General features: G+C 35.1%; 1 protein-coding gene across 2 annotated transcripts in view; it reads right to left on the bottom strand.

The window, feature by feature from the left end:
- The window catches only part of PHF20L1 (PHD finger protein 20 like 1), a 73,298-nt gene extending 54,276 nt beyond the window's left edge, over positions 1-19,022 (bottom strand). For both annotated transcript variants that reach the window (XM_065895216.1, XM_065895217.1), the window contains exons 1-3: positions 18,940-19,022; positions 3,128-3,299; positions 2,898-2,982 (exon numbers count right to left, since the gene is read on the bottom strand). In XM_065895216.1, the coding sequence (XP_065751288.1) occupies positions 2,898-2,982; positions 3,128-3,299; positions 18,940-19,022 (340 nt within the window). The remainder of the gene's footprint in view (positions 1-2,897; positions 2,983-3,127; positions 3,300-18,939) is intronic.
- Positions 19,023-19,358: the final 336 nt, after the last annotated feature.

The raw sequence follows: 19,358 nt of genomic DNA, 5'->3' as shown, positions 1-19,358 counted from the left end.
TTTTATACTTATGGAAATTCCAATGTTCTTCTATCATTTCCTATACAAATGAGGGCAGAGTGCCACTTCAAGTAAACAGATACTTGACCTTTACGAAAGAGGTATAAACAATTGGCGCCAAAGCCAATAAATCTACGCATAAGGATTTTTCTTTTCTTTGTAATTTGAATAACACCATTGATTTCATATCTTTCTATAATTAGCATAATGTACAAATCACAGATATAAAGATCTAAACCCAAGTTATGAAAACAACTGATGAACTGAATAGCAAGAATGTGAAGAATCTGGAAAGACTGTGAGAATGCCAAACCACACGAACCCCTTACACCCCAACATGCTTGCCCCTGTCCTCCTCTCCTCCACAGGGCACTGCCGACAGCAGCAGGCTCTTCACTACGCAGACCGTGCATTCATCCCTCCCTGCCGTTGCTCACACTGCTTCAGCTGCTGTGATGCTGTCCTCCTTCCTAACTCCAGCCCACTCTTCAAGGATCAGCTCTTCAAATCCCACCCATAATATGAAAACTTCCCTGACCACTCCAATCTACACTGATTTGCCCCTTCTCTTCAACTTCTCTAAGACATACTACATATACCTAAATGTTCACATTTGTTAGTTTTGTTTAGCTTTTGTAGTGAACAGAAAACTCTTTGAGGGCTTCCTTTTTCTTTCTTTTTTTTTTTTCAGGGGGGGCGGGGGGATAGTGGCAGGCGGCGGGGGAGGCTCATTCACCATGTGGGACATACAGAAAAATGACCAAATTAATACTTCCCATGGAACTTTTTTAAAAACAAGTTATATCTGCCAATATTTCACTAAGGGCTTACTCAAAACTACTGCTGAAATGGCAGAGGCTGCAATCAGTAACATCACTCTTCCACTGATGTAAGCTTAAATTTCTATATAACATGCCCATGAACAAACAGGATAGAATAAAAAATGAAGGTGGTTTGTTTTTGTGTATGTTGTATGTGTGTATGCATAGACTTGTAAAAGAAGCTTTAAGCATGGAAGAAAGGTCCCAAAGCTCACACATTTAAAGAAATCTCTCCTAATGATAAGAGAGAGCATTGTTTAATTTTGCTTTGCTTTGTTCCATTTTGGGTAGATTCTATTAACCTACAAAACTGATTCAATACTTCTTTTCCTTCCAAAAATTGTTACTGACTGCCTACTCTGTGCTGGGCTCTGGACTAGACACTTGGGGAGCCAGTGTGAGTTAAGACACGGGAATAAGAGCTCCATAACACAGCTCTCCAGAAGTTTAAGTGAACAGTGATTTAAAGGCCCCACTAGAAAAGAAGTAACCTGCAAACTTAATAACTGAGATGTCCCTCAGGTGACCAGTAATAAACTCATAGCCATATTTGTTATTTCAATTAGGTAAACCAATAAATTGGACCTTGGCTTTTGTAAAGTTACATTATCATTTCTAGCTAGACAACTATGATTTACTTTTTTACACCTAACATTTTTAAATATATGTCTTTTTAAATGTTTTCCTCTTCTATCTTCTCTTACCTCAATTTTTCTCATTTTTTGTTAGTTTAAATTCTCAGCTTAAATCCCTTCCATGGTTCCCATCACCTCCGAGTAAAATTCAAATTCTTTAGGAAGACTACAAGATACTTCATATGCCAATCCTTGCTTCTCTCTCCCACCTCTTCTGCTATTCTACAACCTTTAAAGGAATCCTTCATTCCAGTCACATCAAAGATTTGCAGTTCCTTAAAAATGGCATGCCTTTATACTATTCTTTTGCAGACACCATTTCTTCTGACAGAAAAACCTTTTCATCCGTCCTTTTCTAGATAACTTGTGTGGCTTTCAAGATACAGTTTAAAGTAAGTATCCCCTTACTTAGGTTAAATGCCCTTCTTGCAAAGAAGTTATCACTCAATGTGTTTTTTTCTTTTTTTCTTTTTTTCGGCCATGCCATGTGGCTTGTGGGATCTTAGTTCCCCGACCAGGGATTGAACCCAGGCCCTCGGCAGTGAAAGTGCTGAGTCCTAACCACTGGACCACCTGGGAATTCCCTCAATGTGTTTCTTTAGTAAAAAGAATGAATGAGTGGTCGAGTTTAAGAAATAACTAATAGAAAACTAATGTATTTTGGAAAATATACTTACAAGTATTTCACGACTGTTTTAAATGAGATTTTAAACAAGAAATTTAAAAAATAAAATATTTAAGTATATTTCCAATAATAATTTAAATTAATGCCTTTCTAAATTAATCTACAATTTTTAAAATTCATTACCTGTCCAACAGGTTCTCTCATTTTATGCCACACTAACACACCTGATTTCTGTGGTACTTTCAACATTTCTGATAAGTTCAGTAACTTTTGCTCAGTAGTAATATTAGATACCACAAAAGGCTATTTAATTCTCAATTATCTACAGAAATCAAGAAAAAAAGAGCAGGGAGAAAACTGCAATAAAGGAAATCCTCAAATTGATAAGTTCTATACTCTTTCCTCAGAAAACTGTGCTGTTTCACTTCCAAGTTGAACTGATTTGAATTTTCCTATATCTTTAGCACTCAGGTTGAGATCTTCATAAAATAACTTAGCCAGCAAACTGGAAACAGAGGAGTAGAAATAAAATGCATATAATATAAGCCTGTCAGCTGAAAAATTTTAAGCATCTATTTACCTCTATTAATTTAAACAGTCTATTTAGGCAGTATATTATGTATCTTATTCTATACAATATATAACATATTGAATGCCCCTAAAAAAGAGTATTATTAGAAGATTCATTAGGTAAAGTATAAAACAAAGAGACGCAACAGCTATATGTAACAATTTCATACATTAATTAAAATTAGAAATGTAGTTAAATTTTACTATAAATCCCATTTTAATTCTCAGATCATTCCAAACACATACCTTCTTTGTTAATCGCCTCAATCTTGGCAGGGTAATAGCGACAGTCTGTCCAACGAGCCAGAACTTCTTCTCCGGCTTTAAAATCCTATTTTAAACAACTTTTAAGATCAATACCATGTATAATAAATAAGCACTTCCTTAATAAAAAACAAGCTTTTGTAAAATTTAACAGAATTCCTTTTAAAAATACATCATTACATATCTGGCAAACAGAAAAGCTTGCTACTTACAAAGAAGTCTTCCTCGTCTTTTAGCCCTTCTTTTCTTAATGCAGGTCTCTCAAGGGGTCTCAACCTATTGCTATCCCAGTAAATCCACTCATCATAACGATGACTCCAGCGCTCAAAATGGACCAACATCTTGCCCTCCTCATAGTCGATTTTTTCAATTCGTGATGGATACCTCAAAAATAAAAAGAGCCTTCATATCAAAAGAAAATTCTTACATTTGTTTGTACAAAGTATTAACTGAAATACTGCTTACTATTACAACCATAAACAAAACAATATGGATCCATATTTTTAAACTACTGACCAACAAAGTTTGCTTTATTCGTTGTCTTTTCTTTTTAATGATTGTTCTTAAGACCTAATGAAATAGTTTGATACACTCCCAGTGGAAATATAAATTATATAATTTAGAATATAAATTGTGCTGTCTCGGGAAATAATTTGATAACATGTATCAAGTGCCTTAAACATATCCCTCCTTTTTGACCAAATAATTCCAATTCTGGAACTATATACACAAAACATTTATAATAACAGAAAGTAGAAATCATATGATTAAGAAAACTGAAGACTGTCTATAACTATACAAACAATGGTATATCCACTGAATGGAATATTATATAGACTTTAAATGTAATGCTTACAAACGATTTATAATGTAGGAAAATGTAAAAAAGTAGTACTATGTTCACTAGAATTATAAGTATAGAAAATAAATTTGTCTAGCAAAAAATATCAACATGTACATTTATCTCTATATGGCAAAAAAAAGTACTTTCTCTTTTCTGTTTTTCTACACTTTCAATATTTTATAATGGGCATCAATGACGGTAGGGAAAGCTCAAACCTTCAATTTAAAAATATAAAAATAACATCACATTGTTCTGTCTTCATGTGTGCTGATTCTCTTATGATGAATTCCAAAATAAAAATTAGCTAACTTGAAACTTTTAACACAAACAAGGTCTCTTCAAAAAAAAAAAAAAAAATAGGCCTCTTCATTCCTAATGTACTGTATTAAACGTTCACAGTGACTCAAAGGTTTTTTAAAAGTAACATTAAATAACATTCAGAATTCAACAGCAGCACATGGTAGATGATTCAGCCATAGAGTTTATCTCATACTTTTGCTGGTTTTTGATAAATCTCAATTTTTTATTTTCCCTGTGGAATAAATGTAAATTTATATTGTTAACATAAATTTAAATATAAAGCACAACAGACCTCACATAACTTTGAAATCTAGGCACCGATTACTACCTGCTTCACATATCCCTCATGCTGTTCAAGGCTTTTTATGCGTCTCCAGGGCCCTGAATTGTTCTCTGGTATAGCTTCTTTCCTTACTTCAGTCTAAGGAACTGAACTGTTTGGAGTTTCCTCAAACACAACAAGGCACTGTCAAACGTCTGTGCTTTTGTACCTTCTGTTCTTTCTGCCTGGACCTAAGCTGCCCTTCCCTTCCTCTGTACGCTCATCATTCAAGACTTGGTTTAACATGTAGTCACTTGTGTGAAGACTTCCCCAGCTCCCCGCCCCCTGGTGCTCTCACTTGCACCCGTCTCATCATAATCATCTCTGCGCACGTTCCTAAACTGTGTGCTGTGGAGCATTTACAGCCCTTGAGACATTAATACGTGTGACACAAAAAAAGGGTCCCGTGGTCAAATAAGCTAGGAAAATACTGGATTAAATAAACTGTTTTCTTTACTGAAAGACTTCTTGGTCCTGCCAATAAGACAGAAATAAAGCATGCACTATTATCAAACCATGTCACCCTTTCATCACAAAGTATTTATGAACATTTCCTGAGAGAGTAGAGGTCTAAGGAACATGATGTTAGCAACTACTCTGGCCTGTGAGTTTCGGGGACTGAGTCATGGCCACCTTTGTACCCCCAGCATCTTCACAGTGACAGACACACACTGGCTACTCAGGGAATGCTCGGCATGAATAAGAAGTGACGTTAAAGAAAGAAAATCTGCACATTTCTTCAGAACTAAGAAGGCTGTCGATCCAATTATAACCTTATGTTAGATCTTAAGACTTTTTGAGGGTATAGGTGTGGGTAAGGAAACGTTTTGTCCAAGAAAAGCATGAAAACAAGAAAACCTAGGGGATTAATATACTCCGAGGTGGATATGCCGATTCCACTCACTTAGAATCAGCGCTGTAATGCTTGTCTTTTGCAGTGTTGCTTTGTTTTTGCTGCTTTGGTTTTTAAAACATAAAAAATGTCAGTAGCATTAAGGGAAGCTTAGAGATACGGCTGTCCTTTAGTTTATTTTTCAACATTCACTAGCCACTTTACTATAAACAGATGTTCTATCAGTTCTAAGTTTCTAATTTATGTGTTTATTATCACATCTTTCTGATTTTGAAAAAAAATTAAAGGTTTATTCCATAAGTTCCTTCAAATTCTAAATGTACACAATTAAATGGTAGGTTAAAAAGAAACATAATTAACTCTTCTCTTTAAGGAGCTTAGCTTAGTGTTAGATGAAGAGAGAGAAGCAGCAGAATATTGACAGTCATAAATCCGTCAGGCCCTATGTTCTTTCTTTACTGAGCATCAGCTGATTTTTATATACCTTATCTCATTAGATCCTGGTAACCATCCAAGGTACAGATAACACAGTCACCATTTAACAGATGAAGACTGTCCAAGGATACACATGGTAAGAGTATTCAAAGTCAAAGCTAACTGGCACAAAAAGCCTATAGGAGAAATGGGATAAGGCCTGTATCAAAGTAATTATACCATACATGGTAAACTGGTAAGTATATATAACATTTTTTTTCTCCTTTGTATCAAGCTTTTATTTCTGAAAAACCATGAATATTGAGGTGGACATATAATAACAATTATTTGGTAGGGGCCCAGATATTATGCTTTTGACATAGCATGAGGTTAATGACAACATACAGCAAAGGTATCTAAAAAGAAAACAAAAATTCTTGTCAGAGTTGATTCTCTCATTAACAGATTTCCTAACAAGTTTAGTTAGTTCTTCCTGAAGATAGTGAGCAGTGGGATACTAACTTCATGCTAATTTTGACGATGATTTCTCTCTGCCACTATATATTTTTTTGTAATTTGAATATACTTTATTTTTTTCATTGACGTATAGCTGACTTTTCAAAAATTCGACATAAGATGCTATAATTAATTGTTCAGAGAAAATTGGAGCATTCACTGAAGGTTCTTGGGAGACATTATGTTGGTCTTGGTGGGGAACTTTAAGGATTTAGACCTAATGAACATGGTACGAAGGTAAAGTGTATACATAAAGCATTGCTCATTTACTCAATCAATGTTCATTTACTTAAAACCATCATGTGACTCAGAGTTAAGCAATCGACCAGACAAGGAAGATTCAGACAAGTAGACTGTTGTTTCTGTCCTCATGGACCTCAGGATCAGAGATTGGAGGGGCACTTCAAGGAAACAGTTCCCTTTGGCTAGGCTACATGGTAAGCAGTTAAGGTGAGTAAAGGAGAACAGTAGGACATCAGACTGGACTGGTTAGCTAGGTTCAAACTAAAGGGCTCTGAAACAGTGAACTAATGAAATGACCCTTCATTCATTACATTCAAACAGGGAATCCCGTAAAGTCTGTACTTAATTTGGTTATCAGTTACACCTTAGAAAAAAATCCTAACATCAACATCTTTGCTATACACGTAAAATGCACAAAATGGCAATTTAACAGATAGTTCTATACAGTGAAATGATTTCCTTGTTCAAGACGGCCCATAGTAATAATGCCTTGATACACACAGTGAATAAAAAATACTTCCAAACAAATGCATTCACAAATGCCTCTAGATCTTGAACGACAGCAATATTATTTTGATGCACAATATGTTTTATCATAACTGCGTGTGAATGGAATGTAAGATTTCTCTTACTGAATTTGGTAGATATCATGATATTTTGTTTCTTTTTTTTTTTAAAGAATGAATCATGGAAAGCTGTTAAGAGTAAAGAATAGTGATTACACTGAGTCCCAAACATTTATAAATGATGCGGGAAAAGATTTGAAAAGTAGGAGACTGGGGTTTCAGAGTTAAAACAATTAGAGATAAGAAGAAAGAAAGAAAATAAAAACATAGTTGGCATCTCTCCAGGGCTCAAAGAAAGAGATGGAGAGAAGGCAACCTCACTAGGACTATGATCCCTCAACGCCAAAATTCTACATAGAGCTCTATTACTCCTTATTGTGTCACTGCAAAATACCATAAAATTGCCACTGTCTTCCCTATTATAATCCCACTTTGAAATGCTTGCACTGTTTAAATGATATTTACTTGTATAGAAATTAAGGGACTGCCTCCATTGCTCTGGGCCTACCTTGCCCTCATATGTCTTTTGCACTTGAATCTTAGAGAACACAGTTTACTCTAAGCAAACTTAGCAAGAAAAATAATCCACCCTAAATTGTTTATTAGGTTTAATGGAAACAAATAGCATTCAGAAACACTGATTTGAATCTTCAAAATGATTTGAAGAATCATTTACAATGATTCTTGCTGAATTTAACAGAATTCTCATACATGCAATTCTACTACTGTAATCTCTCAATTGATTTCTTAGGACTCTTTCTAAATCAGTGTGGTCAAAATCCTCTAATGGTCAAGTTCAACTGTAACAACAGAGTACAGCAAGACCATTAACAAAAACGAAAATAATTTTCACCTTCTCTGAACTCTTGTAACTCTTTATTGCCTCATCTAATACCAGCATTTTAACACTGTCACTGGTGCCTCCCATTTACACAAGATCGTTCAGAGAATCAAGATTTATGGATTCTGAACTAAACCTGTAACCCAATAAGAACCAGATACTGACCAAAGAGGTTAGCTACACACTGAATATACTGTATTGGTTCCCTGTAACATCAACTCTTGTGTGTTGTCAAAACACAAAGAGAAGTGAGAAACCTAAAATGGGAATTACCATTACAGATGAATTACTATACTGGCTCATGGTGTTAACTGTTTTACATGGGCAGATCCTGACTGACAGCTAGATCAGGAAACCATGATCCCCTGAGGCTATATGAAAAAAACACTTTGGTGTAGATGTGTATGAGTATTCTCTTGAGAGAGGGGTTCCCAACTTTAATCAGATTTCAAAGGGGTCCATGATCAAAAAAAAAAATTCTCTGGAAGGCAAGATCATCTATTAACACTGAAAACTATAGGTGCCCCACTCTCCTTGGAAGGAAGAAAGAAATGATGGGCATGCAGCTATGCCAGAACTACAGTCTGATAGATTAAAAAAAATACTTTTATATTCAATGCAGTAACAGTAAAACAATTAAACATGATTTGAATTCAGAGAACTCAATCTGATTTATCACCTAGTTTGATACATCCAGATTTTTACCTGTATTGATAAAGAACATCAACCATGGGCTTCCCTGGTGGCGCAGTGGTTGAGAATCTGCCTGCCAATGCAGGGGACACGGGTTCGAACCCTGGTCTGGGAAGATCCCACATGCCGCGGAGCAACTAGGCCCATGAGCCACAACTACCGAGCCTGCGTGTCTGGAGCCTGTGCCCCGCAACAAGAGAAACGGTGACAGTGAAAGGCCCGCGCACGGCGATGAAGAGTGGCCCCCGCTTGCTGCAACTAGAGAAAGCCCTCGCACAGAAACGAAGACCCAACACAGCCAAAAATAAAAATAAATAAATAAAAAAAATTTAAAAAAAAAAAAAAAAAAAAAGAACATCAACCATGAGGAAATGATAAGGGAAATTCCTTGATACACTGATGGCCTACAATCTCCTACACTTAAGCCAAAGGACATGGTTGTTAACTACTCATTGATAGGTTACAACCCCCTGAGCAAGGCCAGACTTTATCAAACGTCCCAAAAGGCATCAGAATTCACTCTGAGATTTAACTAATCATTTGAATAAGTGCTGTATACATCAAAACAGTAATTAACCCAATAAATTATTCAAATTATGTATTTTAAATAATAGTCCTGTTCTTGTTTATATTGGTAAGACAATAAAATTTCTAATTTATATAAATTTAAAAACTGACAGTTCCTCATCCATTTCATTTAACTCAACACTGAGTCTCTAATTCACTGTATGTCAGACACTAAACTAGGAATAAAGCTACAAATACAAATAACAATCAACAAACTCAGATTCAGCAGGGAGCGGAGAGAAAAAGGGAATCAATAAGCTAATACAATTACAATATAGCACATAGAAGGAGTACCTAAATTAGATGTTCTCTTGGATAAAGTAGTTCTTCGATTTTTAAAGGATGAAACACACTTAAAATACGACTTAGACATAATTTAAATGTTAGCAGAATCTTTGGGAGTTAGAATTCACAATTCAGAACAGTTTTGTTGATAAGAATTGCATAAGCCAGAAACTCTAACATGGCATCATAAAAAATAACTAAAACATATTGCAAGAGATAGAAATAGAGACCTTCCTTACATACAATTGTCAGGAAGAGGATTATTTGCCAAATAATAAAAATTAATGTAGAACGAAGTCCAAAGCAAACATAATATTCCTATAACCTGCTAACCTTCTAAAATTTTAGCTTCCTGGAAATACTTTACATTTACATTATGCTTTGTAATTTTCTAGTGTTTTCTCACCATTCACTCTCTACAACAATGTCACCCATTATTACAGTACTTTTAGATGATGTGCTTGTAGGTATTGCATGTTAATTTGTTTCACACTTGAGGAACAGACTGAAAACAAAACCCTTTTGATTAATTCAAACCTGATATTCCAAAATAAAGTATAAATCCAAAGAGTCTATTAACAATTTCAAGAACATTCAGAGGATGGTTATACATGTCAAAATCACATCTTTTACAACACTGAATTCTAAGGATCTCAGTGCATTATCCCTCAGGCCCTCTTTTCAGACTCATTTATCCCCAAGGACACATGTTCAACACAAGCAGCCAGACCACCCTGCTTCCTACCTGTCCATAATCTTTGCAGCAAAGAATGGGTAAGATCAGAGTTAGCTAGGTATTTTGCTTCAGTAACTCGGAGCAGCCACCTTTCAAATTAAGGTTTCATTTCAAATCACTGGATTTATTTAAACTCCTGTTCTTCTCTACCTCCTTGCCATGCCTACATTCATTCATACCATCCGTGCTGACCAAATCAAAGTGCCCACCCATTAGCCTTTATGCTCATGACCGTCTCCTGCCGTAAGAATCAATTAGACTATCAAAAATTCCTTTCCCACTCCACCAAAAACGCCACCAGTATTCTACTCAAAGTTTATGTACTTCATATAATTTGTTCAGGCCAACATGACCATTCTTTGTTATTTAATTCTGTTACAAAACTCCAAACTCTAGCAGGTTGCAGTCCACCCAGTTTCTGTTCCTTAATATTTAGCATTTAAAAATTATTTTAATACTACAGATAGTCATATATGCTTACACACCTATGTTAAAGTTTTAAGAATTTACACTGACTCCTCTCCTGTTAGATTCTACTTTCTTAGAATAACTAATATTCATGCTATTATTAATAAAGCTAACATTTATTAAGTGCCTACCATGTGGCAGGAAACATGAAGAGCTCTAAATGTGCACTGTCTTGCTTATCCTCAAAGAACCATTTGAGTTAGGTACTACTACTGTTCCCAGTTATTTAAGGAGGTCATAGAGGCTCTGAAAGTCAAGTAATTTTCTCAAGTCGAAACAGTGGTGGATCCCTGAATGGAGGTTTGTCTATCTCTTAAAGAATTTGCTTTTGATCATTATATATTCTGCATCTTACAACTGATCATTTTCAGCTCTTGTAAAACTTACTGCAGTATTTCAAATATAGGGGGCTCTTTATCAAGAGGTCCTGAAAACAAAAACAATATAAAATCAAGTGTTTTATATTTCATATAATCAAGTATTATATTTTATATAATCAAGTGTTTATTTTTTCTTGCAAATTTACTCTTCTGCTTCTGATACAAAATAAAATGTGTAAAGCTTTTCGTCAGCCCAGAGAGTATGGAAAACAGCTTTTATTATACTGTACAAAATAAACATCCCCCCTCCCTTGTGTAATTCATAATAGTTTGACAAATATCATTTTATGCTTAGTTTTCAACCAGTAAGTCACAATCCATTTGCAGCAGTGTTCTGCAATGGTAACCAGATTTCAGAATATCCCCAAAACTTTTGGGCTCATTCTTTACCAACCCACCAAAATGCAATGAATTTTGCTGGGCACCTTCTATGAGTAAAAGGGGCTAGGCCTTGTATATAATTCATTTCACATCAGTAGCTTATTCTTCAGTACTTTACCTACCCATGATGTAGGAGAAACATATTCATTTTTAATTGAAGAGGGTTGGTTTTTTGGCAATGAGAAAACAGACTTTTAAGACACAATGAATATTAAATATCCACATTCTTTCTTCAATTTTATTGCAACAATTCTCTCCAAGTTGTGTTGACTTTAATGACTGAAATAATGTAATATTTACATACTAGTTTCTAATTTAATAAGAAGAAAAAATTTATCTGCTGATCAATGATCTGTAGGAGGTGGTAGGAGGAACGGTCAATAGTTCTTCAATACAAAGCCATATAAAATACTAAAACACTGAAACACTTATGAAGAATAACAAAACTAAGCTGCCTTTTCAATACCATGTTAATTTCTTTTAAGAAATTATACTACCAATTTTTAAAACTTAAAGCTAGTATTCTCTCCCTCAGTTAAAAAAATCATTTAAAAATAAAATTAAAAACCCTTAAGCATCTGCAGATACAGTTGTCAGCGAAACTAGAATTGCAAAACATTCTTTTTGTAAAATTGATTACCACCACAGATAAATTATTTCCTAATTACTGACTTTAATCAATTACTCACCACAAAACAAAGCATTACATAATGTGGTAAGACAAGTGTAAAATCTCACAACACATAATAATAATATTCAGCAGGAAAAATGTAACAAATAGGGAACTGGATGTGTGTGATAGATGATGACCGAACTTCAACCAAATATCAGATAAGCAAATAAAACTGTCTTCTCTCGTGATCCAACCCTTGCCATTACATGAACGCACACAAGGCACAGAACAATAAAAGTCAATCCATGATTAACCGTAACCACAGGGAGCCTTTTTTTTTTTTTAATAAAGCAACAAGGGCCTAAACCCTAACAACTATCCAGCCAGATAGCGCTTGGGACTACAGAAAGAGGAGCAAGAAAACTGACGCACACCAGAGCACACGCAGCTCAATATATTCTGTTGTACTGAAAAATAACAGAAAAGGGTTTCTGGATCATGCATCACTTTGTCCATACTTACATTTTAACTTCCTCCAACTAACATAAACAGTTAAAACAGACTATAAATTCAAAAAATAATCCAGGATATTTCCACTGCTGTCTGCCTCAAAAACTGTATCTTCAGGTTAACAATTCTGTACGGTCTAGACCGGTGGTTCTCGTATGTGGTCCCTAGACCAGCAGCATCGGCATCATGTGGAGACCTGTTAGGATGCACATTATCGCCCCCACCTCAGATCTACTAAATTAGAAGCTTGTAGCTGTTGGGCCCACGAATCTGTGCCTGACAAACCCTTCAGGTGATTCTTACGCAGGCTCATGTTTAAGAACTACTCTTTCAGACTTCACCTGAATCACTTTCAAAACTGTAGGATCAACGAACTTTGTAAGAGAACCAATGTGTTAGTGAATGGGTACTACACAGAAAGTTAGTGAGTTAAAGTACTAAAGCCAATAGTTATGATTCTAAGTAATTTCAAAATTAAACAGTTAATGAGAAAGCATTTAAATGATGGGAGAGCAGGATGTAGAAAGAGTAACTACCGGCCCAATACCACTATTCTACAAATACTTCAAACCCCTATATTTTTGTTCCCAATTATATTCACCTTTCTCCACCTTTTTCAATACATTTTCTCTTCTTCTAGAGACCAGCAGTTTTGGGCAAACTACATTGGACTTATAGTCCTTGCCTACTTTACTTCTGCCTCAAGCTGTTATTTACCTATCTAAAAGTGAGATTAAAAAACCTGTCACCCCTGAATAGGTGAAAAGTAGATAAAAGAGCTTGAGTTTCCAGTTCAAGCAATCTGAGAGATCACTGAATATGTCACACCTTCACTTTAAGGACATTAAAGCAGAAAAGTAAGTCTCCAAAGTCCCACAGTCCATGGCAGAACAGCACCTAGAACCCACATTTTCTGACTTTAGTTAAATTTACTTTTTTCAATATTCCTTTTCTCTTGCCTTTCAAGAAATCTAGGATAAGCAAAAAATTTGAGCAGAAAAGAAAAAGCTCAATTAAAAAAAAACATGAATCAACATAATGAAAGGAAGACTATTAGAGAAAGAACAATAAGAACAAAGCAGGTGTGTTTCAAAATAAATATGTCTACTATTTCTAATCTTGCTTTCAACATTCTTTTGTTGGGGGGGAAAGGGGAGGGGAAGGGAGAACTTTATCTTTAAAAGTTCATGGGGTTTTCTTTCGTGGAAAATTTAAAAAATTAAACTACTAAAATGTCTGTATACTGGTGCAGACCTGTTTGATGATTATTAAACTGAGGGTTCACTTAGATCTTAGGATTCAAAACTTGCGACTTTCTGAATGTAAAGAATCTCAGAATTTAAAAACAAGTCTTATGAATTTCAATTTGAAATTCTCTACAGGCAGGGTCCTTAATCTGGAGTCCACGGGTAAGTTTTCTACCACCACCCATAATATATATTACTCAGTTATTTTGGTATATAAACACGATGGTACATTTTTCTGAGTCTACAGCTGAAATTAGGTTGTCAAAGGTGGTGACTCAGAATCAATACTTTCCAAGTACAAAGAGATTTAGGAAAGGTCAACATACAAAAGGACAAATTTTATTTATATTAGCAAAATAATATTTTTAAAAGTATTCACCTATGGTTTTACAAATTCCAAACTCACCTAACGTAATTTAAATGTGTTTTCAGTTTTTAAATTTCATCTACATACTACTTTTCAGGAGCACACTTCTGTTCCAAATATAGATCACACAACTTATCTCTACTAGTGTTTTCCTTTGAATAGCAAATCCAATCAGTAAAAGACAATCCCTTTTAATTCAGACAATATGTAATTTTATTTAAATTAGAAAGTATCTGTACTTCCTACAATCTAAATTTCTTTGATTTTCCCACTCTACTAAAATTCTGTTCATGAACAGTTTAAAAACTCACATTTGCAAATGTTCCATACAGTTCAAAAAACTCCAAATGTGTGGAAACAGCATTTGTCAATTCAAATTTATACTGTTCTATCAAACTCTGTACTTGCAGACATCTCCACATTTTTTTTATCTTTCATTTTCCTTTCCTTTAGATCTAGAAGAGAATTACATAGAAATATTCCAATAAAGGTTGGACGAGCGTAACTCATCTGAATATTTTAAAATGACTTTATAATTTCAAGTTGAAGAGTAACAGCAGAGCATATTACTTTGTTTTGTTTTCACAACTAAAACTTGCTATAGAGTATTCTAATTTCAGTCAAAAAGTTAAATCAGTAGTCAAAACTGGTTTATCACATTTTTTACTGAACAATGTTCAGAATGATTAGATACTTTAACATTTTTAAGGGTGCTTTCTAAATTATAAAACTCTGCAAAAACAAGGATTTCATTATCACCTCAAAAAGGTTTTATAGCATGTTGCAATGACATGATATTCCTTCTGTATTCCAGGCCATTCTCATGTCAACACTAAGGCTACATTTAAAAACTTACACATTGAGTCTTCAGATCCCCAAAGATATATTTTTCAACTCTCCCTCTTCCCTTGCATTTACCTCAGTGCTTTATAATTATGTATTATTTTATATAATTTGAAGCAAGTTTAAATATATTATTTTATTTGATCCTTAAAATAATTCTGTAAGTAAAAGTCAGTAACACTGCTTGCATTTTACTGCTAAGCCAACCAAGTTCAAGGACTTAACTCATATTTACAGGATCAGAAAGTGGCAGTCTGAATTTGAACCTGCCTCTTTCCTCTTTAGAATCCACTGATAGTGTCTCAAATATAACTTCAACTCTGAACTTTCTCTTTCCCCAAACACACTCCTGTATCAACGACCTGTATTTATCTTCATTCTTATGATGTTACTGCATTCAAGAAATTATAAAGCTAATATGTTCAGGTTTGGATATACAGAGGCTGCAGTGGCATATATGAGTGAGATAAGACAGAAAATGGTTGACTGTGTTAGCTGTGAACATTAACACATTAAAAGTCTTTTCAAAGCCTTTTAAATTAAAAGACTGTTGAGAAAGACATTAAAATGTTTTGAGTAAAACTACAAATTTTTTAAAAATTAAAGCAACCCACACTTCTCAGTAGGAGTTAGATTTAGTCCATATAGAAGAGATCCAGGAAGAGATATGGGAACATATGTATATGTATAACTGATTCACTTTGTTATAAAGCAGAAACTAACACACCATTGTAAAGCAATTATACCCCAATAAAGATGTTAAAAAAAAAAAAAGAAGAAGAAGAAGAGATCCAGGTATCAAAAACCACTCACTGGAACAGAAGGCAACTGGCCTCTCACTGGCTTCTCAGGGCCTGCATTCATTAGTATTGGTAAATAATCAAACCACCAGGGTTTTCCGATGTAACTGGAAAATTACTTTGAAAGCAAAAAGTAATAAACTGCTACTTAAAATGTGGAGTGTATTTTCGAGGATGAAGTATCTTTCCGAACTTTAAAGAATATGTGATATGGTTTGCTCAAGGAATAATAATGTACTTTCCCCCCAAAAAATAGGTTGAGTCTTCCTCTTAAATCTACCCCAAACCTAAATGTGGGAGCTTAACTTTAATTTCTGCCCACTAAATTTAGAGTTTATCCTTTTATTTCTAGAGTACATACTAAAAAATATTTTCCTTTTTTTAACATAGGACACCTTCTACATATAAGACAAATGGGCATTCAGGTGCCCTACTATCACAACTTTCCCTCCGTACTTCTCTTTAAAAGCTAATGTATCAACATATAAGTCATTTTCTTAGTAACAGCTATACTGCTTATTGTAAATGTCTTACGTACAAAGAGAGTAAGTAATACTTGCATTTCTGCCTGTCCCTCCCTGTCCAATGCCTATAATTCAAAAGACATTTATGGAATAGTATTGAGTAGGGCCTCAATACTATTCCAACTGAATGAATAAATGTGGAAGACTAAGCACTCAATATGGATGCAACCCAAAGAGAATATGAAAGAAAGTAGAGAGGGAGGGATGAAAGACGGAAGGAAATTAGTTCACTATATTTTCAGTGATTAACTGTTTTGCCCTCGTAAGAATATCAAAGTTTCTCAACACTTAAATAATCCTTCTATATTTTTACATGATATTAAAGCAAAAATGTGTGGAATTTATAGGGGATACAGAATGGCCCTTAACAAAAGAAACAATATAAAGAATAAAGTTTATCTCATTTAAAAATAAAATCTGTTAAGAGCACCATGTCTCACAGAACTTCTTTTGTGCCCCATATAAAATTCAATAAATCTCAGCAGTTAATTACTTGTCCTACAGTAAAGTACTTTAATACTAAATTAAAGGGCCACCCAAGCCGAAACACTGCTTGAGACTACTGACAGTAACAAAGTCACAAGAAAATTATTTCTTTCAATTACCTAGAATACGTATATACAATACTCTTAATGCTTTTGCAATTAAAGCCCCACTAGAGCAGAATGCTAAAATCGTCATATAAATGAGCTCACAAAAATCGAACTGACAGCAAGTTGCAGTGATTATCGTATGCGATTATTCTGGCTAATGTGTACTCACTTTAAAGAGACCGTTATTACTGGGGTCATTAAAATTAAATCTAACCTTCATCAATGAGTACATCTGCATGATATCACTCTATCTAAGCACTTGGGAATTTTTTGATGAGAAGCATAAGATAATGAAAAAATTAAGCTACAACTTTTATTTGTTTTCGGACATTCCAAATACTCTAAAAGCAAACTCAGACTTAATTTTTAAAGTAGTTCTTTTCCATAATCTTTTTAACTACTGAATCACCGATTCAACAGCTGATGAATTAGGAAACATTTCACCACTAAAAGTGAGTTTCTTACTAAGACCAGTTAATTATGTCAATATCCCTTAAGGCCATTGGGAGAACTAATAAACTATGTGCTTTTCCGAAACTGGAAGCTAGTTCAATCGCAACTTTGTCAGTTTGGAAGCCTAAGAAAAGCGTAATATGAATTAACTAATAATTCAAAAAGCCAGTAACTTTAAAAAAAAGAAAAAAAATAATTTAAGATTAACATCAAAGAAGTAGCATTTCTCATACTCTTGCATCACAGAGAGGTTCAATAGTGTGTCCCTTCAGAGCAAAAAGCTTCTTTTGGTCAAAATCAGAACCAAAGAGAGCCAATTACTGACTAAAATAGCATCTTTCATTGTATGGTCTAATGCAGTGGCTCTCAATCAGGAGCACATAAGCCCTCCACCCCCCCACCCCCCCAAAAAAAACATTCGACAACATCTGGACACACTGTTTACCATTGTGACTAGGAGAGATGCTACTGCCTGGTTCCCAGGTGCTTTCCAAGCCCCTCCTGAGAACACTGTGTACATTCTCCAGCTGATGAGGGTAATTAAGCCCCCTAAAAAGAAGCACTCACTGAGATGCAGCTTGGAGGCGTGACGCCAAATAACTGTGCCTTCCCATCTCAAATTGTAGATTCAAACTGTCCCAAGCAGAGCCCACTAAGCTGGGGGTCACGGACGTTTGCAGAGTTCCAACACCTTTGTTTTTGCTAATAGAAAAAAACCCCAGGCTGGTCTAAAGTCAAGTATCATGACTAATCAAGATTTCTCTGCCTGCCAATGCCAACTCAGGAAGTTGACTTAATACAAATCCATCAAAGACAAATCTACAAAATGCCCACTACATTTTAAAGGGAGTTGTAGTGAAAAGAAAATGTCAAAAAGGCTGGTAAAGTTGTTGAACTGCTAGACCCCTCATCAAAATAAATGGGCTTCAAGAGGAACTGAGGCTGAACCAAGAGACAGCCACCCAGAGAGCAGAACTGGAGGCCAGCTAACAGGAATGAGGAAGGCATTCCCTAGGAGAAAGAGGGAATTCTCATTCTTACTGCAGTCCAGTGATCCTGGTGTGTGCTATTTCCCCTTCTCTCCTTTCCAGGTGGTGATTTTATCCTAGGTAACCAATTTCTCCTACACCATTGTATGTAGGGGTATGTTGGAGGTGTCTGAATTCACCCCTTATCACAGATGGCTGGTATAGGAGAAGAAATAAGAGAAGGCCTGAAAGGATTACTCATTTAAAACTGGAAACAGTAACAACCTGCCTTTAGGTCAGTGCACTCTGGGGAAGGAGGAGGTAAACTGGGTTTTGGTTTTAGGTGGAACAGTGAATGACAACTCTGCTAACCATCAACATATTCTGCAGTTTGAAAGACCACCTCTGACACAGGCCAAAAAAAGTAGATTTGCATCAAGTTTTATCTGAAACTTGGGAATCTGGTTATCTGGATTAATCTTCTCCCTCCTACCACCCACAGAGCTCATATTAAGTACAAAAGAGTACTGATAACTGCAAAATCTGAAGAGTAGGAAAACTAAATAAACAATGTATATGTTTATTCAAAATGTGAACAAGTTAATGTTTCTGCCACTGTCAGAAGAAGAGCAATTAACCAGCCCATGTAAAACTACAGATATCATGCTTTAGGTCAAGGGCTCCGTATTTTCCATACCATTTCTGTAAGTAGTCCAGTGCCTCCAAACGAGCACCAATCTCAAAAGTGATTCCAGGACGATTTGGGGGCTTTTTACTCATCTTGAGATCCTGTTCTTCGGAATTCTCTTTTCACTACCTCAAGAGAGAAAAAAAAAATTAGATTCTGATGCATAAAAGGCACAAGGGATTAAACAGAATTTTTTAAACATTACATGAGAAGTTAAAATAACTGCCAAATTTTTAAGAAATTTGAATGATGATTACCAATACCTCTAGGTAAAGTACTGTACAACTTGCAGGCAATCTTAACAATGAATTAAGAAAAGGGAGATTAAAAAGCTAACTACTTTAAAAGAATGAATAGATGGGGATTAAAACTAACTAATGGCTAAAATGCTTTAAATTTTAACTCGAAAATACCCAAGAAAATTCTTC

The sequence above is a fragment of the Phocoena phocoena genome, chromosome 17 (genome assembly GCF_963924675.1).
Source record: "Phocoena phocoena chromosome 17, mPhoPho1.1, whole genome shotgun sequence".
NCBI lineage: Eukaryota > Metazoa > Chordata > Mammalia > Artiodactyla > Phocoenidae > Phocoena > Phocoena phocoena.
This window is presented reverse-complemented; position numbering and strand designations above follow the sequence as displayed.